This window comes from Neolamprologus multifasciatus, chromosome 7 (assembly GCF_963576455.1).
Source record: "Neolamprologus multifasciatus chromosome 7, fNeoMul1.2, whole genome shotgun sequence".
Classification (NCBI taxonomy): domain Eukaryota; kingdom Metazoa; phylum Chordata; class Actinopteri; order Cichliformes; family Cichlidae; genus Neolamprologus; species Neolamprologus multifasciatus.
Window position 1 is genome coordinate 39,856,555 of NC_140445.1, and position 24,641 is coordinate 39,881,195.

Consider the following 24,641-nt stretch of genomic DNA (forward strand, 5'->3'; position numbering starts at 1 on the left):
GAGACTGTCACCTGTCTGTCTGTCCTGCACTCTCTCTCTGTTTCTTTCTCTCTGATTGTGGAATAAAAGTATGAACATGTATTTATAAGTTACACTTGTGTTTGAATCCTGCAGCTTATCACACATTTGATTTCCATGTGTGACAACTGCAAGTGTCCAGAGTGAGGACAGACTGAGGGACCCACTGCTGCACATCATCTGTGAGGTTTTGCACCCCTGATGATCCACCAGGACAAACTCAGCAGTGTGTGAGGAAGAGGAGGAGGAAGAGCCAGCAACAGCTGACAGATGGAGAGAATAGACATACTGTTCCCTGTTTGTGAAGGACTGCTAGAAAAGTTTAGAATAACTAATTGTCTGTCCTGAATCAGTCGTATTAGGTAATGTTCAAACTCAGGGCCTTCAAGTTAAACACTGTGAAAGCCAGAAACAAGTTTAATATATCAGAAAACTAAAGTATGTATCAGCAGCAGAATGGACCTAGAAATAAATGTTTGTTTCAGTTCTATGAAGCTTTGAGTATTTTGGATTAGTAGCACTGCTGTGTTTGTTGCATCATATTGCTGTAATTGTTTATATGCTTTATATATTCTGAGGTAAGTTGATCTATAGTGTTACATCATATTCTATAAGGATGTTATGTGTTTGTATACTTTCTGCCCAGTTTGACCCATTTAGCAGAAGTCAGCCTGTTTAAGGCTCTGATATCTATTCTGTATGACTTAAAGCAGTTATAACATGGTCTGATTTTCTCACCCAATAAAGGAATATTTAATATATCAGTCTACTCTTCATTCTATCAGAAACAGTTTTCACAGCTCGTACATTTGGTTTTTACACACATATATAAGCATTGAGCCAAATTTAGTAATGCCAACATACTGAAAGAACAATATTTGTCTCTTATATATAATACATCTATATATACACTGTAACAGATACTTGTCTTTAAGTGAAGATTTAAGGTGACAGGAAATATAAATAAATGCAACTTGAATCTTTACTAAAGCTCAGTGTTTGACACAGAGTTCAAGCTCACTGTTGTAATAACTAATAATAATTTATATAATAACTTTAAAATTGGCCATATTATATTTACATTACCAAAGTGAGATGACTTTAGTCTCATGAACAACATTAGCTAATTGTTATTTACTAGCTAATCTTAAATGACTGTTCAGTACAGAAATGAAGCCCAACAATCATGTTTTTACAGTCCTGTGGTCTCAGCCTCAGATACTTATCAAATCACACAAAGCGCATGTAGAAACAAATGAACAAAATATGTTCTCCTTCATTTCTGTCAAACAAAGCTGTATGAAACGTTTCCAGCTGTTAGTATCATGGTTGCTAGGCAACCTGGGCAGCGCTACGGAGGCTAGACTGTCCCATTTCACAAGGCTACAAGCCTCGCACTTCCGGCCTTAGCGGTCTTTGAGTACGTGGCACTTGAGCACCGTTAAGGCTGCGTACTTTAAGGCTGCAGACCCTGAATTGGGATACAGCCGCTCTCTTCGCGCCGGCGCTGCTGTAATACCAACATGTGTGTGTATGTGTCTGTCTGTCTGTGTATGTGTTTGTGAAAGTGTTTGTGTGTGTGCGTGCGCCCTTTCTTGTGGTGTTTGGGGTCTTCCTGCTGTCTGTGCTGTTCACTTAAAAAAAGGTTTAAGATCCAAATGTTAAAGAGTTCTGCACAGCTTCCAGGACACCACTGTTGTTACTGACACCGGTGGTCACTATGTGAACTTCAGGTGAGCTCACCTGTGCAGGTTTCCTTCAGTGTCTGATGGCAGCAGCCTGACTGCACAGCAGTGAGCTGTGTGGGGATAAACGAGAGAGCTCTCTAGCCTCCAATGCCACCTCCTCAGCCTCCTGAAGGGGCCCGCTCAGCAGGAGGCCTGGCTTATTTCTTCTCTCTGAGATCCACCGAGCAGAGGTGTGAGCAGTCTGAGGGAGCTGTGCGCTTTGATTTCACTGCAGGTTACAAGTTCAACTTAGATCAAAACATAAGAATGGTCACCAGTGTGGCCACAGTCTGGAACTTTACAGCTAATGACTTCATTATTTATTAGTCATCAGATTACACAGATATTTTTCTAACACTGTCTCTGGGAAAAAAAATATTAAAGTCAAGTTTTGAATTTATTTGTCTTGTGCACAGACTGCAGCTCAGCTTAAAAAAATAAGACATGAACATAAATATGACTTGTAATTAGAAAGATTTGCACAACTGGCAATGTCCCTAACAATAAACACATTAAACAAGTGAGTTATAAAAAGCTTCCAACCATACAGCTGTTATGAAGGAGGAAATTATCTATATCGTTTGTGTATCAGACTGTAAACCCTGCTGCCTCTGCTGGACATCAGAAAAACTGCAGTGTTCTTCAGCCATAGAGACTGATGCCTGAGCAGTTAAAAGAGCAAATACTAATAACTCTAACCTGTAAAAAGCCTCTTCAATCCATCGTTACCCCATCCAGTTCTGCTCTCACTCTCATTCCCTCTGGACCAATCATCTCTCAGCTGGAGAAACCCATATGCCACAAGCAGCCAGCATTAAAGCCTGGTGAGGTTCATACCAACCCTCACACAGAGATGTTCTGGGTGCAGATTGTGTTGTTACTGTTAGGTTAGTGTTAGTGTTTCTAGCGAGCAGCTCGCTTCCTCTTCCAAAATCCATTCTGTAAAAATCTGAAAACATCCAACTGGATTGTTATGTTGAGGAAAACCGCAGTTTTGAGAAATTCAGCATTTGCTTGAACTAATCCTGGAACAAGAAGAAGGTATGTGAGCTAGAATGAAACCTTTCCTGTTTTTAATTTGGGCAGTCTGCCCTTCAAGACTCTTCTCGTGCTCTTCTGGTAGTAATATTGGGGTTTACATGAAGCCCTTTAAGAAGAAGAAGAAGCATACTGACAGCCATCCAGAGGTGCAGAAGAAGGTCTTGAAGGGAGATGGGCAAAAAGTGTTCTATGTTTTCTATGGGCAGGATCCCACAAAAGTTTCTTGCCTGAGAAGGAAAGAACAACAAAGACACTTTTCAACTTTGAACTTAGTGTTTTTAATGAAAATATTCTGCACTACATTACCCAACAGCCCCACACAGACTACACCTTTCTCACTTTAATGGCATGAAGAAGCTGACAGAGACAAACTCATCCCCAGTTATACGAGAAAGAAGAGTTTGGTCCCACGTTTGGTAATTTGAACCAAAACCGAAATGAGTTTAAAACAGAAATGACTCCACAGAGAGAACAAACATGCACAGCCAGATAGGTTTTATTTTTTAAGAGGGAGATTAGAAACTGGGTCTTTTAACATTTGTTATCATTCGGATGTATGGAAAATTTATAGCTTCTAAAATTGCTCAAATGTTGATCAAATTGAAAACCTGTACTGGAGAGAATCCCAAAAACGGCATTATTTTCCATCTGCAAAAGACAGGAGGAGATTTTAGAGATATAAGAAATAAAATTTATGCTTTAACAAAAAGGAAGGACGACAGGGTTGGATAACTGTAAGTGTAATAGTAACTGTAACTATAACAGTACGTCTGACATGATGAATAGTGTAAGAGTGTGTGAAGCTGCTACAAACTGAGTGTGAAACATTCCTACAGTTTCTTTTCATTCAGCACAGAATAAGGCTAAACTGCATCTTTAAAAATGTTATTTAAGATGCAGTCACTGAAATTAGGACAAAATCGGCTCAAGTATGTAAACGCTAACATTACCACAGAGTCACTCACTCAGTGGATTTTATTAACAACTTCTACAATTGTTAACCATATGACCATATAACCTGCAACCATATTGTTTTCCACTGCATGTAAGTTACTAATCTTCTCCTGTGCGCTGGAAAGCTGCAGTGTGAGTATTGTTATGAACAGTAATCGCAATAAAGAAAATTGTACGCAGAAAAGCGCTGAGATGTGGTTGGGTCTGTTGCACATCGTTTACACTAACCTAACCCAATTCAACCAAACTCACTTCAACCCAACTCATCAATTCAACCTCGCCCAACCGCACCCCACCTCACCGAACTCATCAACTGAACTCAACTGAACCTAACCTAACTTAACTCAACTAAACCCCAAACCGTTAATACAAGCATGTCTATACTAAGAGATTAAATGGACTTCTGTGTTGAAAGGGTCCTCTTATGCTAATTCTGAGTTCTGTATTAATAATCTTGAGCCAGAGTAGCTCAAATGAACCACTATTAATTAAACATTAGGCCTTCACTTCATTCCCTGTAATGTAAACCAACTTTCATTTAATTTCTGCCCCCCTTTAGCAGAAGTGGGTGAAATGAGATGACCATTCAAGGACATCGTCTCTGTCTGTGGCATCAAATACAGTTCCAAGAACAGAGAAAAAAGATTAAATTAATTTAGAGCTGTGCACAGCCCCAGTGATTATTTCTACATACTCTGAGCACAATATTTGAAATTTTGGTAATGTTTAAAATGAAAAGGATATATGTGACAGACAATAAGAGAGAACAGGACAGATCTGCTTTAACTGCTTTAAAACAGCCTGTAACACTGGCATGCTTGGCAGCTACACTGTGACAGAGCTCTGGTTTTATTTCTATGCTGTTCAAGATGCTGACACTTTACCCGGGACCTACTACTAACTTTTACAGCTTTTACTCAGCTACTAAAAAACCGTCTCAAATGTTAACCCGATTGCTAGGTGATTTTATACAACTGTCAGTCACAGTCGTCATTTCATCTCATAAAATCAACACCTATGTGCAACACTAAATAGTTTGCTTGTGTCTGAAAGTAAACTGAAGAACTGCAAAAGACTTTTGGCAGTAAATGTTGGCAGAGACAGCCAGAGATCTCACATTGGCTTCGGTAATAGAACCATTTTTGAAACTTGATTTTGTTAGTTTCCTTCAGTATATTTTTCAGCAGCAGTAACAGTCTGTGCTCCTGCTGAGCTCTTTGCACAAAAAAACTTCAAAGCAGTGTAACCTGGTTCCACCAACATCCCCTGCTTCATTGCAGAGTGGGAGGGGCCACTGGTTCTGTCTGTAGAAAAATGTGAAGAAAATATGGCGCTGCAGCTGCTGACGCTCTGTTAGGTGAGCTGATTTCAGTTTTCTCAACACCAAAGTGTTTGGTTGGACGATCTTTTGATCAGCTAGTCGGTCTGTTGGTCAGTCCCCATCTGTTGGTTGGACCGTCTGTGGGTCAGCTTTTCGGTCTGTTGTTCGGTCTGTTGGGTGGATGGTCTGTGGGTCAGCTGCTCCATCCATCGGTTGGTCTGTTGGTTGTATGATCTTTTGGTCAGCTGGTCTGTTAGTCTGTTGGTTGTATGGTCTTTTGGTTAGCTGTTTGTTCTGTCGGTCAGTCTGTTGGTGGACAGACTGTCCAACCAACAGACTGACCAACAGAACCCACCACTGTGTCTATGACACTAGAATGTCGTTAGAATGTTGCCATTTTGAAATGCTGTAGAATGGCTGGTTGCAGCACTCAAACAACATTCGAGAAAAGCTAAAACTAATAGCCCTAGTTATAGTAACTAAGGGGCGTGTCTTACTGAAAAGTCCCTGCTACCAGCTCTCCTGCCTCCTCTCTCTTCTGTCACTCAGCAGAGTTACTCTAAAGAAGGATTCCTGCTCGTGTTCGGGACTCAAAGCAGCATCGTTCAGCCTCTTCATTCATTCCTGCCACCAAACATTTGGTGACAGGTCAAATCAGCTATTTATCTCTGGCAGTGAAGTGATGGAACCCAAGCCAAGATGAAGCAGCATTTGACTTACGCAGTCATCCCAGACAGCTGTTAGCACACTGCCTCCAGCTGTGAACCGCTGATGAACCACCTGTCAGAAGACAGTTCTCATAGTCCTTGATTTTAGGTGGCAGCTGGTAATGTCTTGGTGAGTATTGCTGAACCAATCTCAGGTCTAGGTGAGGGGATGCACATCGAGCCCATCCTGTTGAGTGACGTTGCTTTGGTCATGCCCTCACTGCCCACGGTGGATAGAGGGAAGCTCTCGTAGCTCTCTGTAGCCCGGTTGCCGCACTGGCAGCGTTGCAGTGTCAACTTCAGCTCCCTCTGGAAGTTGCTGTTGAGGAAGCCGTAAACGATGGGGTTAATGCAGGTAGAGGCCATCGCCGTCAGGTGGCAGGCAGAGAAGACTGTGTCGTGCTGACAGTCTGGGAGGGCCTGGTGGTGCCAATCAAACAGAGTGTTGAAGACATTCAGTGGCAGCCAGCACAGAGCAAAGGCTATGACGATGGCCAGCAGCATGACGTTTATCCTCTGGGCTCCTCGAGTCCTCCTGCTGCGCTCCAGCATGTCCCTGCACAACACAGCATGACATCCATCATCATACAATCCACCAGGAAATGTCACAGCAAACCTCAAAAAGCATTAACTCACAGCGTAACCACACACACAAAGCTCTAATCTGACACGATAACACGAACAGTTAAATATGATGTGGATGAACCGAGTTATCACAGAGTGAGTGAACGGAAAGCTGTGTGACCTGCGACGTCTCAGGCGTAGAAAGATCCGGAGGTAGCAGAGGAGCACCAGCAGAAGGGGCAGGCAGTACTGGAAGATAAGCAGCGAGGTCGTGTAGGCTAGGCGATGCTTGTCTGACGGCCACAGCTCCATACAGATCAAATGATCCCTTAAACAAGACAGACATGGATAATGAAAACGGAAACACTTATTTAACTTTTAGAAGCACTGATTTAGGAAGTTGAAGATCTCATGTAACTTCTGCACTAAGCAATATCCCAAAACATCTGTGCCTCAAAGTAATATCCCACTGAGCACAACTTTACTGAGGCTGGTGTCCAACCTCTGGTGACAGTTCTGAACATTACTTCACTCCTGACCCAGCAGTTTACCCAATTTCGCTGTGCAAGAAACTGCACAATGACATTTCAATCAAAATGAAACAGCATCTCTGGACTGAAGCTAAGAAACACCTGTATCCCAGATCTCACCTGAAGGGGTTGGCGGGGAGGCTGATGTTCTGGAATGGGTCATTGGTGAGGATGTTGAAGGAGAGGAAAGGCAGCGAAATGAAGCAGGCAACCAGCCATGTCAGCCCCACAGCCAGATAGGAGTGTCCGGCGGCGGGGGACCAGCCGGTGGGATGGAGGATCAGCTGATGGCGCTCCAAAGCGATCAACACCAGGGAGAAGACCGACACTGTCACCGACATGCACTGAACAAAGGGCGTCACCTGGACGGGCACGAAACACAGCAGAGGTCAAACTGAAGGTGAGGTTATCAAGCTGGCGGTACACTGTGAGAGCACGGCCCCATGGTCATGACCAGCTCCACCTTCACGCTGTGACATCACACTTTTATCCATTCATCCAAATGTATTCAGTTTCCTCTGTTACATCAGCTGACAGCTTCATGATGACCTCACAGTGAGCAAATGAAGGCAAGTTTTTTTTCTCTTTTAAAATGTGAATGAACACACCTACAGGTGAGCAGGGCAGGCGGTACCTGGTCTGCAGGTAAAGTGCTGCTCGGCCTGCTGGGCACATGAAACACTGCCATGGACGGCTCTCACTTCCGTGTCAGCGTTGTTCTTCATCTCTGCTCCATCAGATCTGGTGCTGCTGAACTTCTAGATCTGTAACGTCAGCGGCTCTGAGTTGCTGCTGTTTGCTGTCTAATTTCAGATTTTTATTAAATGAGGTGACACAGACTTGTAATTAAAAGCGATCTGTTATCTGCTGAGGCTGCTCAGGCTTTCAAGTGGTCAGTTACTCAGACTGAGAAGCATCACGTTTCTGTGTGGAGCAGACCACCACTAATCCCTCTGCTCCCACAGACATGCTTCCAGAGGAAGAACAAACACAGGCTTGTATCATCCTCTGGTCTCACCTGCGTACCTGACTCATCTGCATCACTAAGCAGTGGAAAGCTAACGGTCTTCATTTATCAACACAACTTTGGAGGATAAAAGGAGTATGCAATCCATGTTCAGGGTGGGCAGAGTCAGCACCTGGACTGCCCCCCCCCCGGCTCCTTTTTAATTTTACATCTGTCTGACAATGCTGGATGACTCTTATTTTGAAAGTCACTGGAATGTGCTGGCCAGTGAGCCTGGACCCGTCCTGTCTCAGGTGCCTCAGTGGTAGCTTATCAGGCCGGTGGCCCAGAGTGAGGTTCTACCAATGTGAAGGTTATGGTTTTATTTTTTATTTAACCAGGAAAAACACACTTGAGATTTAAAATCTCTTTTAAAAGCATGTCCTGTGTTCAGCAGTGCAGTCATAAGCTAGCAGCACTTACAGTAGTTAAAATAAAAGAAACAACTATAACTTAGAAACTCCATGTCAACAAAGAATGATTATCTTAGTAAAAGTAAGCATCTAGTGCCATAAATGAAACTGATAATATTCAGGTATTCAAGTCCTTTAAAGCTGCCTGAAGAGGAGCAGCTCCTTCAGATACTCCTGCAGCTGACTCCAGGAGGAAGGAGCTGCAGGCTCGGTGTGAAACTGTGCTCAGGCTGACAACGCAGCCCTGCAGACAGCTTCTCACTGTTGTCTCTTTATTGTTTTTGAAGGAAAAAGTGATGATTGCACACTGGTGAGTGCTGTTGTCCAAGCAGCGGTGAGCGTGCGCGGCACACTGACCTTGCACAGGGCCTCCCCCAGCACCCAACGATCCATCAGCGTGTAGATGACGGTGACGGGCAGGCACACGATGCACATAAGGATGTCGGAGCACGACAGGTTGGCAATCAGGATGTTGGTGACATTGCGCAACTCCTGTTGCCGGGCAATGATGAACACCAGACCTGCGTTGCCTAGCAACCCGATGGCAATGACAGCGCTGTACGCCACGATGAGGAATGTTGCCCCGCCTACTGAGGGAGGGCACTGAGAGGTGTCTGCCCAATCGGAGGCCTCCCAGACGTGGAGGACGCCGCTGTCGTTAGACATGGCAGGGAGGGAGAGGAGGAGGAAGTAGGGAGCGGGCAACCCAGCGGTGGAGACTCAACTTCCCACAATAAAGAGGATCAGAACACAATGAGGGGCGAGGAGGAAGAGGAGGAGGAGGAGAACAGCACCCAGCTACGTGCTGTGAGGACTTGGATGATGGAGTCAAATATGGCGTCCTGTGTTTCTTTCCCCGGGGATCAGCTCTGCAGCAGCGTTTTCTGCAAAGAACACAAAACAGCAGCGAGTAATAAGATGGAGATGAGGAGCTCTCAGCGGACAGGCAGAGGAGGAGAAAGGTGAAGAGGAGGAGTGAATGAATACATCAGCACATGCTGCTATCTCATGCTGAGCTGCACTCCATCATCCAGACACTCGTTAGCGTACACTGCCAGTGTGGGTGTAATGGCACATTATGCAGCCCAGCTCACTGGGACACACTCGGCAGAAAAACCACTCTCCAACTATCTGACTGTCGGCGTTTGCTAAAACGTTGCAGCGTGAGGGCTGCACTTCAAACAGGACGCCTAAAAACACTCCTCACAGCCCGACAGTCGCTCCATGTGCACAAGTAGCAAAAAAAACCAAATCCTAGCTCAGCTCTCCAACAGTCAGACCTTCCAAATCATCAGACTGTAGTTTGCTCTCACCATAACTCATGCAACGATTTAATTTAATTCAGTTTTATTTGTATGGCATCAAATCACAAGAAGAACCCTCCGGCAAAACCAGTCTCAGGGATGGGCAGCCATGTGCACTGACCGGCCAATAACAGCATAACTAAGGAAAGGACTCAGGGTCACCTGATACAGCCCTAACTATATGCTTTAGCAAATAAGAAATTATTTTTAAAAGTAGAGATATTGTCTGTCTCCTGAATCCAAACTAGAAGCTGGTTCTACAGTAGAGGGGCTGGAAAGCTGAAGGCTCTGCCTTCCATTCTACTTTTAAATACTCTAGAACCAACAACTAACAGTCTGGAAGTGAAGTGCTCTAATGTGGTGATACAGTACTATAAGGTCTTTAAGAAAAGATGGGGCCTGATTATTTATTGATTATTCTTGTATGTGAGGAGCAGGATTTTAAATTCAATTCTCGATTTAACAGGGAACCAATGAAGGGAAGACAGTATAGGAGAAATATGCTCTCTCTTTCTAGTCCCTATCAGGACTCTTGCTGCAGCATTTTGGATTAACTGAAGGATTTTCAGAGAGTTGTTTGGACATCCTGATAATAACGAATCATAGTAGTCTAGCCTAGAAGTACTAAATGCATGAACTACTACAGTGTCAATCTGAGACAGGATATTTCTAATTTCAGAGATACTGTTCAGATGACAGAAAACAGTGATGATCCGCTCTGTTCTGCAGCTCCACAAAGCCCCCCTCATTCCGGAGCAGCTTGAGAGCACCCCCTGTGGAGCAGGGAGTCTAGAAAGGTTCGGTTGCTAACAACGATAAGCTGAGATCAGCTGCTGATACGCTGTAGCCCTCTGTGGTTTTAAAGAATATCAGAGTTTGAACTGTCATGTATGATATATGTAATGTTCTTACACATGTGCACACAAACTATCCACACACCCACACTCACTATCGTTTTAACGACCCGTGTTCTCACTTATCTGTGACGTGCTGACTTAACGGTTTAATTAAGATGCAGCTTTTAGAGCATCAGCTGCTGCAGGCGGCGCGCGTGCTCTGATCACATGCACATCGACACCATCAGCTGTCTGTCTCGCCCACTCTTTCATTTCGCTCTCCACTGACAGCCTTCATCAGCCTCGAGGGACTGAGCTGTCACCAAATGAGACACACTCACAGGTGTTTGTGCAAAGCCACGCTCTGACTCACTCGCAGCAGCCACCCGCTTGTCATAGCAGCCATCACACAGCTCCGTATTTGCTGCTCCCTCGCTCCTGCACAAGAACACTCAGAGATCCACACTGTTTTTAAAATATGCACACGTAAAGCTCCAACACAGGACAGCAGCTTGACAGATGTTGACGAGACAACAACACCAGTAACATCTGGAAACAATGCGTTTCCTCTGCTGTGCAGAAAAACACAACATGGCATGCTTATTACATCATCGCCTGAGAACAAATCTTCTGTCGGTCATTATTCATCTGTCTCAAGACAGGTGTTCCTTCATTCTGTCTAATGGCCAGCAGGGGGCGACTCGCCCGGCTGCAAAATGTAGTTGGTCATTTAGAAAAGCCCAACAGAGACCCAAGAGCTGAAAACATCCAAAAGGTGCAACCCAGATCAATCAGTTCCTCTGACATCTGCTGGATGTCAGTTTGGCAAAGACAGTGCCCACAGGTCTCTGCGGATTTCATGCAGGAGATTATCAGAAAACCCAACAAGGTTACTGTTAATGTTCCAACAACGAATTTTGCAATGTCTCAACTTGACTCCACCCACTGTCTGCTCAGCAGGTATGCTACTAGATGTGTCCAAAACCAGCTACAGCTGTGGTTTGACAGAAATAGAGAAAATCTTTATTTTGTCATTTTTTTTACTTTTACTGAAGAAAATTGTGTTGTTTAATCTCCATGTGATGTATCTAGGTGAACATTACAGCCATGTGCTGAGCCAATTATGCTAAGTTTAGCTAGTAAAATAGTTTGCTAGTGTAGCTCTTGAAATGAGTCTCATTTCATTTTGATGGTATAAATGTAATATGATTTACATTATTGATATTTTACTATATATACTTCATTTTTTGAAAAAAAAATCCTCAGAGGTGAAATTTAACGCAGTTGTCTCAAATATTATATTTCAGTTAAAATTCAAGGTATATATTTCTATTTCATATCATTTATAACTTGTGACTGACCACTGGCTGAAATCTTTAGTTATATTAAAGGGCAATATCCCAAAAAATCCCAAAAATTAACTACAACGATTTGATCCTTGTACGTTTCACATAAAATGGAAATCAGACTGATGCAGTAAATATTCTTTTATTGAGGAGAAAACTGGGCAATATAATTTATTTAAGATGTTGAAGATATCAGAGCATTAAACAGGCTGATATTTGGGTAAAAGAGTCTGAAAGGATAGAGATGATACAGAAACATAACATCATTATAAAATATTGTATTTTACATACACACTTTATGAATGTACAGCTTTTCACAGCTCTTTGAACCTCTTACTTGCATACTTTTCCCACTGAAACCAGCACAATCCCACTGTGATGAAAACAATATTTTGACTAACTATATTCTGGATAAATCAGATCATTATCAAAGTTGTCTATGGTTACTTTTATTTTCCCTTCTTTCCCTGTCAGATCCTGTCCTGCAGGATAAACATCAGTCAGTGGTTCCCTGTACGCAGCTGTTATAGTTTGTGTTGGAGATACTTCTGCAAATACACGAAGCAAATATCTGAAAACTGTTTTAAATATTTTCACCCATCCCTCATGTAAAAAGAACAGCTGTCTGTTCTCCCCCTGTTCTCCTCTTCATCTCTCAGCTGCTGCTGGCTCCTTTTTCTCCTCCCCTTCCTCACACACTGCTGAACCTGTGCTGGTGTTTCATCAGGGATGAAGAGCGTCTGTCCCTTCTCAGTCTCTCCTTACTCTGGACGCTTGCAGAAGAAAATCAGCCATGGCAGGTAACAACAAAAGCAGGAGAAGTTTATCAAATATCTGTTAACTTGCAAGATGAAAACAAAGTTTTCTAATAGAATCACATGGACATATTTTATGTATTTAAATCACACAATCATTTAAAATCTTTCATGCACCGATGCATGAAGGAGCATTTCCGCAGGTCCTTCCTCCCTGCAGCTGTCAGACTGTACAATCAAAACTGCTCCCAACAATCATAGATGTTTACATCTGCGCTGTAACTGCAATAATTTAATCAACCGATTATCTGTAGTTAATTTTATTTTATTTAATAACTGTACAGTACTCTGTTTATAGTAACCAAATTGTGTATGTTTCTGTTCTGTGTCCTGTTTGTTTGTATATGTGTCTTTCTGGCTGCTGTTACAACCAAATTTCCCCGTGTGGGACAATTAAAGGATTATTCTAAAGAGGGGAAAAAAGAGAAAGGAGAAACAGGACATACGATCCTGCAGAAATGTTGGGCTTTATAACAAAAGTGACATGCTCAAATTGTATGATATAAGCATGACAAACAGCACAGACACAGGAGGTGGACTTCTCCATTTACTGCTTGTCTTATTTATTAGTGGTTTATACAGGATGAGAGCTCATTTAACCATAAATATCAGCACAGCATGGTTGAGTCTGCTTCCTTACCACAGCTCACGGGCCAGACTTTTGGTGAACCGTCTGCTTGGTTTGTCCTAAAACAACCGAATGTTAGCTACATTGAATTTTTTAAGACTTTTCATTATGCTAAATTTGTTCTGCTGGACATTTTTAATGAGATAAAAAAAACAGTACTTACTTTTAAAAGTTTATTTCTGGATCGCTTCACTTCGACCATCCGCCGTTTTTCTCAAAAGATTTTCTTCAACCCTTATTCGCAATGAATCCTGGGATATGGTGGGCCACGAACGATACACCCGGCCCATGCTTCAAATCTGGGGAAAAGGAGGACGCATTTCTGGGCCACATTTGGAGCAACCTTCGAATTTGGACAGCCTTTGCCACCTGCTGTGATGTAATCGGCCTACAAATGTGACCTCCGAAGGATGTGGCCACTGAATTTCGACACAGCCTAAGACAGGGGTGGGGAACTCCAGGCCTCGAGAGCCGGTGTCCTGCAGGTTTTAGATATCACCCTGGGTCATCACACCTGAATCAAATGATTAGTTCATTATCAGGCCTCTGGAGAACTTCAAGACATGTTGAGGAGGTAATTTAGCCATTTAAATCAGCTGTGTTGGATCAAGGACACATCTAAAACCTGCAGGACACCGGCTCTTGAGGCCCGGAGTTGGCCACCCCTGGCCTAAGGCTTCAGGTCACAGAGTCCAGAATCCAGTGACATTGTGGTGGCTGCATCCATGCTTCCCACACAGTCTGTCATGGATGTGAAAAAATGGCCACCTCTCTCTGAGCCTGGTTCTGTCTGACTTTTCTTCCTGTTAAAAGGGAGGGTTTTTTAAGATGTGGGTGGGGAGAATCATGTGACTGCTGAAGTTTCTCTGTATTATTGTAGCATCTTTACCTCACAGTATTAATATTGTGATTTATATAAATATATATAAATGTAAATGAACTAAGTATAAATGAAACTGAATTGAAGTTAATTGCAGAACAGCCTGCTGGACTGTTTTCACAGTAAGAGTCCAGCAGTTTTTCCAGTGCAAAAGCAGAGCTTAATGGCTCCAACTCTGAAAGGAAAAAGGGATTCAAAATAAAAGACTGCATCTTTCAGCTCTGGTTCAAATTTCCTACAGCAACTGAAATGAGATTTTTCAGGCTTTATGACAAATTTCTGCCTGATTTCTACCCATAAATGAAAGCGTGTTGCTTTGAGTGCCAACTTAAAACAAGTCCTCCAACACACTCGTCAGATGGCTGAACAATGTCTGAACTTCCTTCCTCCCACATCTTCCCATCTGTGACTGACAGCTCACTTTCTACTGCCGACAGGCTGACGTTCACCCACTGCTTTGAACTCCTCTATGAAACACTGTTAATGGGAACAGTGTGAGAGGCGGCTCTGTCGTATCCCACAGCACAGATTCAGAGCAGATTCTGCAGTAAAATTTCAACCTGATCACCATCTCCATCACACATGCCTTCATGTGACTATGAAGAGCTGGTCCATGGAGATAAAAGAAGCATGGTGGCTCTGGTTCTTCTGTCCACACACAGGATCAAACATGTTGGGTAACTCAGTCCAGAAAAAGGCACAAGTGGGTTCATCTGGCTGCTGTTGGCACTTCAGCTACTTCAGCTGGACTCCTGCAGGCGTGAAGCTGATGGGGCTCAAGTTTAGGACAGCCTGAGACGCTCATAGTGTGCACTGATTAAAGTGTGATGGAAGATCGGGGTGACATCATCGTGGTGAATTTAAGGAGAACCAGAATTCCACTCGGGCCATGCATGTGCTGTTTCTGAGCGCATGCCTGAACCTTCGGTGAAGTTATGAAGTCTGGTGCATGACCAGAATATGTGAAGATGTGGAGGTGTTGCTACTCCGCCTGCAGTTGCCCATTTACCCCCGATGACCTTGCTGATCTTTGATATTTCATTTCTTCTTCCTTTTCTCTTTCCTCAGAACACATTACCTAAGCCAACCTCACCGAGCGGCGGCTGCGCAGAGAATCAGAGCACTCAGACTCTTTGAGTTTACTGAATGTGCACAGTGTAATCTGTGGGCTGCAGAGGAAAGCTGTGCAACAGGGTTGTTCCATCAGAAATAAATCACAGTCAGCTGCTCTTTGTTTAATCAATGATGCATTATGTCCCCTTCACATTGTGAACATGTTCAGCCTCACAGACCCTTCAGGTACACTTGCATAGGTCCACATTTTGGGCTTTTTGCTGCATGTTTGAGCTTCATCAGTCCAGCAGATCTCCACATTAAACTCTGGGTTAAAAAACACATTAAAGCTTTGTGAGAAACTGAACCCAGATCAGTTTTACTACCACTGCAGGCGTCACAGTCTGAAGACTTAATCTGTTTGTTATAGGAGTGATGATCTCCATAAAACCAGCTGAAATGTGTTCATCACTTCCAAACATTTCACGAACTAAAGAAGTGGTGAGAATCAAAAACGCTGGAAAAAATATCAACATTTTTTAGGGCTGACATTCTGTAAAATATTCAAAATGTGCATGACAGGTTTGGGTGACTGAGATTATTTATCTTCATGTTCTATGCCACTGGTTAGTACAGCTTACAGCCACGCCATGACCATAGTTCAACCAGAAGGTGCTGAGTTATCAGTTAATGCTTAGCTGTCACATAGACACCAGCTAATCAGTAACATCCAATGAGAATCCTAGAATTTCTTTGAGATGGTCTGTTAGTACAGTAACCTCACAGCAGCCATATTATTAGTCACACGATGTCTAAAAGCACAATCATGGTCCAAAGGTCCAGTTCAGGTGAATCTAGCAGACAGCTTGCAGCTACAGCACCTGTGTCATCATCCACCTGTCAGTCAGAGAGGCCACAGTCCTCATAATGCAAACAGGTGAGTTACAAAAATATCTTTCTTAACGGATATAATGAAGGTTTAAATTATCTACAGAGACCAAACAGGTTTGTTTTAATATGGAAGTCTATGAGGATGGTCTCACTGCTGCCTCTGCTGGACGTCAGAGGAACTGCAGGTTCAGTTTGGTTTGTTGCTCTCATCATGTGAAAAAATACCGGAACAATTGCAGAAGCTGCAGCTCACTGTGTGTCGATGTGAGAGGGAACGTCTTGCAGGAAGGAGGTCACCTGCAGCACAGCATTGAGCCCATCATGTTTGTGGTCTGTGCAGCAGAGGGGGAGCACACACACATTAAACCAACAACTTGAATGTGTTTGAGCTTCGAATGTTCAGCACTGAGACGTTTGTGTTGGCTGGGAGCTCTCGGTGCTCTGAGGCTGCTTTCTGCTGGAAGAGTGTGTTCTGGCTGCACGGATATAAATAACTTGTGTTTCTCTGAGTGTGGAAGTGGGACAGCCACGCAGCAGAGCCATGAAATCTGAGCTGGATTAAGTTATGGTTTCCTTTGTGCGGAGGCGGGTGAGGACAGCCATCACAGAGGTCACGTCCTGATGTTTGATATCAGTTCGATGTGGCAGATGATTCCAGAGGGCTGACGCTTTCGTCTTAGCGCAGGCATCGTGCCATCAAGTTTGCATGTATGCAGACGGTGGTGCCTGCGGACCGGCGAGCTGTCTGTCTCCGCCACGTCGCAGAGCTCAGATTGTTGGCATGACCGGGCGGTCATGTCTGTTAGGATTGAAAGTGTCTTCAAAGCTAAGGGAAAAAAACTTCTCACAATGAATATGAAGCTGGGAAGGGAAGGGTGGGATGCAATTCAAGGACACACAAAGAGGAGGAAATCTCTGCTCGTGTGCTCACCACACTATTACAGATTGTGTACTCACACTTCCGGATTATTCTTACATGTTGGTGAAGTCACAGATGGAAGTACAGTGAGAGCTAAAAGACCCGCAGACTTTCTTATTTGAAAAGTTTCAGGTAGATTTCAGAGCTCATCATAGCACAGAAACAGCTTTAGGTTAAGGTTAAAGGTTAAAATTGATCTTCTTATGGCCTCTGACAGTGGACTCGTCTCTGTGCTTGTCCTGCTAGACCTCAGTGCAGCGTTCGATACTGTTGACCATAATATCCTATTAGAACGATTAGAGCACACTGTAGGTGCTAGGACCAATTCTGTTTACATTATACATGCTTCCCTTAGGCAGTATCATCAGAAGGTCTAGTATACATTTCACTGCTATGCTTATGACATCCAACTTTATCTATCCATGAAGCCAGATAACACACAGTTAAACTGCAGGAATGTCTATAAGACATAAAGACCTGGATGATCTCTAATTTTCTGCTTCTAAATTCAGATAAAACTGAGGTTATTGACTCGGCCCTGAAAATCTTAGAAATATGGTATCTAAACAAACTCTTACTTTAGATGGCATTACCTTGGCCTCCAATAACACCATGAGAAACCCTGGAGTCATTTTTGACCAGGATATGTCCTTCGATGTGCATATTAAACAAATATGTAGGACTGCGTTCTTCTATCTGTGCAACATCTCTAAAATTAGAAATATCCTGTCTCAGAGTGACGCTGAAAAACTAGTTCATGCATTTATTACTTCTACTGTAATTCACTGCTATCAGGATGTCCTAAAAACTCTCTGAAAAGCCTTCAGTTAATACAAAAAACTGCAGCAAGAGTACTGACAGGGACTCGAAAGACATTTTTCTCTTTCTTTGTCTTGACTTCCCTTCATTGGCTTCCTGTTAAATCCAGAATTATATTAAAAATCCTGCTCCTCGCATACAAGGTCTTAAATAATCAGGCCCCATTTTATCTTAATGACCATATCACCCCATTAGAGTGCTTCACTCTCAGACTGCAGGCTTACTTGTTGTTTCTAGAGTATTTAAAGTAGAATCGGTGGCAGAGCCTTCAAGTTTTCAGGCCCCTCTTCTATGAAACCAGGTTCCAGTTTGGATTCGGCAGACAGACACTCGCTCTACTTTTAAGATTACGCTTAAAAGGCAGGTGACCCTGAATCCTTCCTTTAGTTATGCTGCAGTAGGTTTAGGTTGCTGGGGGATTCCCATAATGCCTTGAGTATTTCTTCTTATGTCACCTTTCTCACTCACTATGCGTTAATAGACCTCTCTGCATTGAATCATTAGTTGTTATTAAACTCTGTCTCTCTTCCACAGCATGTCTTTATCCTGTCTTCCTTCTCTCACCCCAACCGGTTGCAGCAGATGGCCGCCCCTCCCTGAGCCTGGTTCTGCCGGAGGTTTCTTCTTTTTGATGGGGAGTTTTTCCTTCCCACTGTAGCCAAAGTGCTTGCTCATAGGGCATCATATGATTGTTGGGTTTTTATCTCTATTATTATTGTAGGGTCTACCTTACAATATAAAGCATCTTGAGGCAGCTGCTGCTGTGATTTGGTGCTATATAAATAGGACTGAATTGAGCTGAATTGAGAGCTCTGCAGCACCAAATGGATGGATGGACAGACAAGTGGAGGTTCCACATACCGGTGATGAGTAGGTGAACATGTTCTGCAGCCCGCGGGTCATGCTCACGGCTGAGAATCAGAACGGCACTCTGTTGGTAATCCGCCCCAACAGAAGATTTCTAGTCAAGCCCAATTCCATCAGAGCCAACGCCCGTCGGTCCAGCCCCTCTAATGCTTTTATAACAGAACAATTCAGGAACAGGGACGCTAAAAGACACAAAGACAGCCCACTGCTTTCTCATTCACTGCTGTAATTACGTCTTGGTTTAGGCTGAGGGGTGGCGAGGGTGACCGTTACACCCCTAAAGGCAGCAAGGCAGAAGGAAGGTGCTAATCTGCTCACTTCCACCAGCAGCTGAGAGATAAATACAATTAGCATGATGATGAAAATGAATCCAGAGATGTTCCCATCCCGAACGAACGATCCTACTCTCAATAGCTCAGCATGCACACAGTAAGAGTGATCACTGAACAGAATCAACTTTTAGGAATTTACTTACCTGGATAATGCATCAAGACATGTGATGATTCATCTTAATCACTTAGAAATTAAAAATAAAGATAAATCAAAGCAGGCGCCCCCTGTTGGATAGTAGACACACCTCTATCATGATAAAATCCACGCAGGTGTTTAGACTTTGAAGACCGTTTTTATTTTCTTCAGCTTCTCATTCTGGGACGACGGCGTGATTAACAAGCCCAATGGCATCCTGGTTACCGAGAGACGAGGGGCAGGATGATTGATGGTGTTTCCATCAAGTGCCATGTTCCACTGACTCACAGCATGTGGCTCAGCTCTCACAGACACCTCACGGTGAGGTGATCTACATCAGGTGTTATCCTGGAGGCATAAATCCTCAGAAACCAAAGACAGATCCTCCAGAGTCGGACAGAACACCCATGGGGGATCTCATCCCTAAAACCATTAGTGAGTGAACCAGGAGTGCGAGGCATGTTTCACGTGTTTTTCACTGAAGATGTCTCTAGACACAGTTGTGTTTTATTGGGGCGATGTTGATGCCACCACATCATCGTTTACCAACATTTCACTGATGTAAAGATGGCTGGCTGAGAAACGATCAGACTTTTACTTACAAGAGAACGAGCTGTGACAGCACCCCAACAGACCGACCATGACAACGAAGTCATGGAAGCTCACCTGTCATCAGTCACATGGCAGGATAACAGGAAGTCTGCTTTTGTGAAAATGTGACTAGAAGACGTTTTCACTTCCTGGATTTCACTTCCTGGTTGATACTTCCTGGTTTTGGTGAGTTTGGTGTCTTTGGTGTTTTGAGCTTCTAGTTAGAGTTGTTTTTTCTGTGATATTTCCTCTGAATCATGTTTTACAGCTGTCTTTTGTTGCTTTGACCTTCTGTCTGTATAATTATCTTCTCTAGTGTGTAGTTCACGTTATCCCCGTCAATCTCCAGAGGACATGCAGTTGTAGTTTGGACTTTATCTTCTGGACTTTCAAACAAGACAATGATAAGCCTCCAGTGTTCAGGTCCTCTCTACACCACATTTGAACCTGACCTCCAAAATAAAAGCAGAACAGACAAATCATCACAGCACATTCAGCTACCGAGACATTTCACTGAGAACCACAAATTTCTGTTGACCTCAGACAGCTGCAGGTCTGAGGAGCTCGGGGGGCTCAGATGTTCCTGAGCAGCCCTGAGTAACTCAGCAGTGAGCAGACTGTGGCTTCTAACAGATTTCATGCCGTTTTCTTTGTGTCATCGGTGAGTGGCCGTGGGCCGGCGTAAAACACCAGTCCAGCGGGCCGAGCTGACGCTGATGTCAGCTGACAGGAGGATGTAACGCTCAGAGCACTCGCTGACGCTCAGGCTGCCCTGACTCTATCGCTGTGTGCAGAACGGATTCTTTCAGTTTATTTCTGGAGAATTCACTTCTGTGATAAACTCACTGCATCACTGTGATGTCACATCCTTCCCTGTAGGGAAACAGCATAGAGTCACTGTTAAAAGCATTTACACATAGTCTGTCTTTCTTTTTGTTTTTCGATCCAAATCAAATCATTTGGTCAGCTCCAAACTCTTCATAGGGACAGGAGCAGGAAGTCCGAGACAGGAACAGGAAGTCCTGGAGATCAAGTGCAAACGCTCACTGCTGAGCTTCATGAGCTCAGGTGAAGCCGGGCGTCACACCGCGTCCCGGATGTTTGTTTCCGCTGTGTCAGTCTGATGCCATGTTTAAGGTCTTCCTTCATTCATAATCACTGCTGTGCTGCAGTTCAAAGGTCAAATAGAATCTGTGGCAGCGACCGAGCAGCTGAAGTTCCTAACATGGTGAATGCTCGCCGAGAAGACGGATGCAGACGGATGGGACAAACAGGCGACCCACAGCTGTAATGATAAAGCTGCAAAAACTGCAAAACACACACACACCTTACTGTTCATGTTTGCAGGATCAGGACTGAAATTCAAACATGAACCTTTTTACTTAAACAGTCCAAAGAAGAGAAATTTGAAAACACAGAAACTGAACTCAAAGAGCACATGCGGATGATCCACAGGAGGACAGGACTATTCATACACACCAAGGGCCGATTGGTGGACGGGCAAACAGGAGAAGAATGAGCCACTGCTGAACAGTAAGTAAAAGTTCAACCTAGACATAGCAGACAAAAACTACCACAGTAAAATGTGAAAAATCAAGGAAACTAAAGTACTCACACAGACTCTGAACAGATGATCAGAAACTGAAATCATAAAACCCAAAGACCATCACTACTGAGTGCTCAGTAACATCCACATAAAACCCTAGAATTTAAATCTGACATGGAGCTCCACCTTCTTGAACGCTCTGTTAGTACAGTAACCTCACAGCAGTCATATTATTGGTCCCATGATGTCATTAATATTACTCTAAAATGCTCCAACAACAGAAACACAGTCCAGAGATTCTGTTAGCAGACAGCTAGCAGCTACAGCCGCCTGTGTCACCATCCACCTGTCAGTGAAAGAGGCCACGCCCCTAATGTTGTAGACTTGAATACCGTGTACAATACTGTGGTAGAGTTGATTACATGTCCTCATTCACAGCAAGGAGTTTAACGGCAGTCAGTCCGTTGTTCTCCACCCGTCCATCCACTCAGCAGCCTCCCTTTGAGCCTCGCAGCTTCATCAGTCCAGCAGATCTCCACATCAAACTTTCAGGCCTGAAACACTCGGTTCAGCTCTGATAGAAACTGAACCCAGATCAGTTAAATACTCAGTTTGAGGACTGAAGCTGGTCTCTGAAAAATGTGTGATCATCTGTCCAAGTCTGAACGACCTGCAGCACTTTGACCCGTTTCTGATCACTCACAGCGTGCATTCTGGGTAAACCTTCAGGGTCAGATCAGCAGGTGGGACAGGTGTCAGCTCTGGTGGGAGCAGGTCAAAAGTCATTTAGAGTCCAGGATCACCTTCCAGCTGTGATTAATATGGACTCTACAGTGGTGCTGTTCTGCTACTGATGCTACAAACTTAGAAAAGTGCAGAAAGACGTCAACGAGTCCAAGCCAGCCGGAGCTTCACGCTCCCTGTCCCTCTTGGAGTCTGCTGCCCTGACAGGCAGGACTTTACCACTCGCTTCCAGCCTGAAGACAGAAGCCTGACACCACCCTCCAGCTCCACCCACCTGCAACAACTGAACCAAGGGTGTTTCGAACCTCGGCTTCATGTAAATAAGAAGTGTGACTGTTTTTAAACTGAAATCACTGTAAATGTGGAAGAAAAGCAGAGTGAGGTTGGCGGTCATAGGAGGTCACATGACTGTCAGGGTTTTCTCTGTGTTCTCTGTATGATTGCAGTCTTTACAGAACAAAGTGCCCTGCGGGGAGCGCTGTTGTAATTTGGCGTTGTATAAATAAAACTGAATGAATTGAAGTGTGCAGAACAAACGTGTGGATCAGTCTGGTCGCTGCTTCATTTCCTCACAAGGGTGCGGCGTTCTCTCGAAATCAAACCGTGACATTGAACTGATGATTAAAATTATGCTGATTATGTTAACAAGATGAGGGAAGCACTCCACAGACATCAATGCCTTTAATGTGGAAGCACAAACACATTCTGCACACAAACACATAAAGTTAAATGTCATCATTAAGAGACAAAAAAGAGAAAGAAGCCTATCAACGTGTCACATATTTATAAGTATAATAAATAAATAATTATTGTTTGAGCCATTTAATTTCCTCTCCAACTGACAATTATGACAAGGATGCTGATACCAGTAAATATTAAATACATTTTTAAATCTTATAAAATACACACCAAAGAACAAAGGCAGAAATGAAGTGCAGGCACTGAATGTGTGAAATGGGACTGAAACGATGTTGTTGTACCTTCCCTTTAACCTTCTATTTTAATAATTTATTCATTATGAAAAATGTCTGTTTTGTACTGTAGTCACTTTTTGCTCACTATTAATTAATTAATTAATTAATTAATTAATTGTTTGTCTGTTTCCTCCTTCAGTGAGTGAACTACAGGGATGTCACTACATAAACTTTATTCTTCATTTGTGTCACATTTTACAGTGGATGTTATGGTTATTTTTAGTGTGGTTTCTGGTGCCTGTAAACGCATTTTAATCATTTTAATCAGTAATTTGTTGACGTCATGATTTTTGGGGGCACTTTCCGTCTTCCATATTTTAACTTTTGAGATGAATTTCTCTCCGTGCACGTGAGCCTTTATGTCTCACGCTTTGATCGGAAGGTGAACACACAGCACATCTCTGAGATCACTTCTCTGGGTGCACGCGCGAAAAGCCAACACGTTCACATGAATCACATTTAAATGGACGCAGCTGCAGTCCTGCACAGAGACACAAAGTGTCAAAGATCCTCACCTGAGCTTACACCTGGAGCGCGGTTCCCGTCAGTCCTGCCTCTGTGCTCGGCGCAGGGGCTGCTGCTGCCTGCGGTACACAGCTGAAAGAAGCTGCCGCCGTGTTTGGGAGGAGAAGAGCGGGAGAAGAGGAGCAGTCACAAATCTGCGGAAAGACGACTGTGAGCTCCGCATGGAGAGGCGGCCGCTCGAAGAGTGAGCAGGAGGAGCGCCAACCAGTGTGGAGTCAGAGGGAGGGAGGGAGCAGTGACAACAGAGCAGCTTTACCCAGAGTCGTAAACACGTTTAAGGAGGCCTGAGTCTGAGGGGGCCCTCAGCATTATAACACCAGGACCAGATGCTGAGGGGGAAGCTGAACATTCACGGCATCCATGCAGTCATTTCATGGATTAATCCCACATTTTACTACCCTGACAAATACACAAACTTTATTCTGAAAAACTGGAACATATGATCTGAAGGCATGTTTCCTTTACCCACCCCGTCAGTAAAACACTCATTCCACACACCACAGTCAGCTTCAACCCATCTACAGTGATGGGGACGTTAAGTAATCCATCACCTTTCCTAAAGTAATGCACCATATTACTTAATTACTTGGCAGGGAAGTAATTAGTTACACTTCTTCAATAGTTTACTTTCTCATTACCGTTGGGATTAAATAATTTGCAGTGCCTCCCTTTTTATTAATAAGTGTTATAAAGTTATATAGTGTAGTATTAAGTGGACACAGCCCTGAAAAATAAAGGCATGAGACCATGTGTCCTTGGGGAGTAGAAAGCTGTAGACTCTCGCTCACGCTTGCCTGGGAAAAGTAGATAAGAGGGGAGCATCTCTAGTGGAAAGTTACGGAGACACTGTTGTTTAGACTAGAATGAGAGAGCGCCTGTAATAAAACTGTTAGGGGTACACCACCATTTTGAGATCTGCGGCAACGTGTCATGCAGGACGCATCTCCCTTCTAGAAGTAATATGAAAGAGAAATAAAGGGTTAAATCGTCTACTGAGCAGTGTTTTGTCTTCCATCGGATGCCTCTGAGGAATCAAAAGAACTCAGTGAAGTGTTGATACAAGGGCGTAGATTTGGCATGGACGGAAGGGACATGTCCCCACCAATAATTTGATCTCTTTGAGTAAAGAAAAACAAGCCCCATAGTAAGAAAAA

General features: G+C 43.6%; 2 protein-coding genes across 2 annotated transcripts in view; one reads left to right on the forward strand and one right to left on the reverse strand.

The window, feature by feature from the left end:
* Positions 1–422: 422 nt before the first annotated feature.
* npy8ar (neuropeptide Y receptor Y8a) lies at positions 423–23,991 on the reverse strand. The gene is made up of 5 exons (XM_085168825.1): positions 23,478–23,991; positions 8,639–9,165; positions 6,983–7,224; positions 6,514–6,660; positions 423–6,324 (listed from the first exon to the last, which is right to left on the reverse strand). The coding sequence occupies exons 2-5, from the start codon at positions 8,945–8,947 to the stop codon at positions 5,874–5,876; spliced, it is 1,149 nt and encodes a 382-aa protein (XP_085024951.1). The 5' UTR covers positions 8,948–9,165; positions 23,478–23,991; the 3' UTR covers positions 423–5,873.
* Positions 13,525–24,641, forward strand: part of LOC146514874 (E3 ubiquitin-protein ligase MARCHF5-like) — a 70,608-nt gene continuing 59,491 nt past the window's right edge. The window contains exon 1 of the mRNA XM_085168834.1: positions 13,525–13,534. The gene's annotated coding sequence lies outside the window, so the exon portion shown is untranslated. The remainder of the gene's footprint in view (positions 13,535–24,641) is intronic.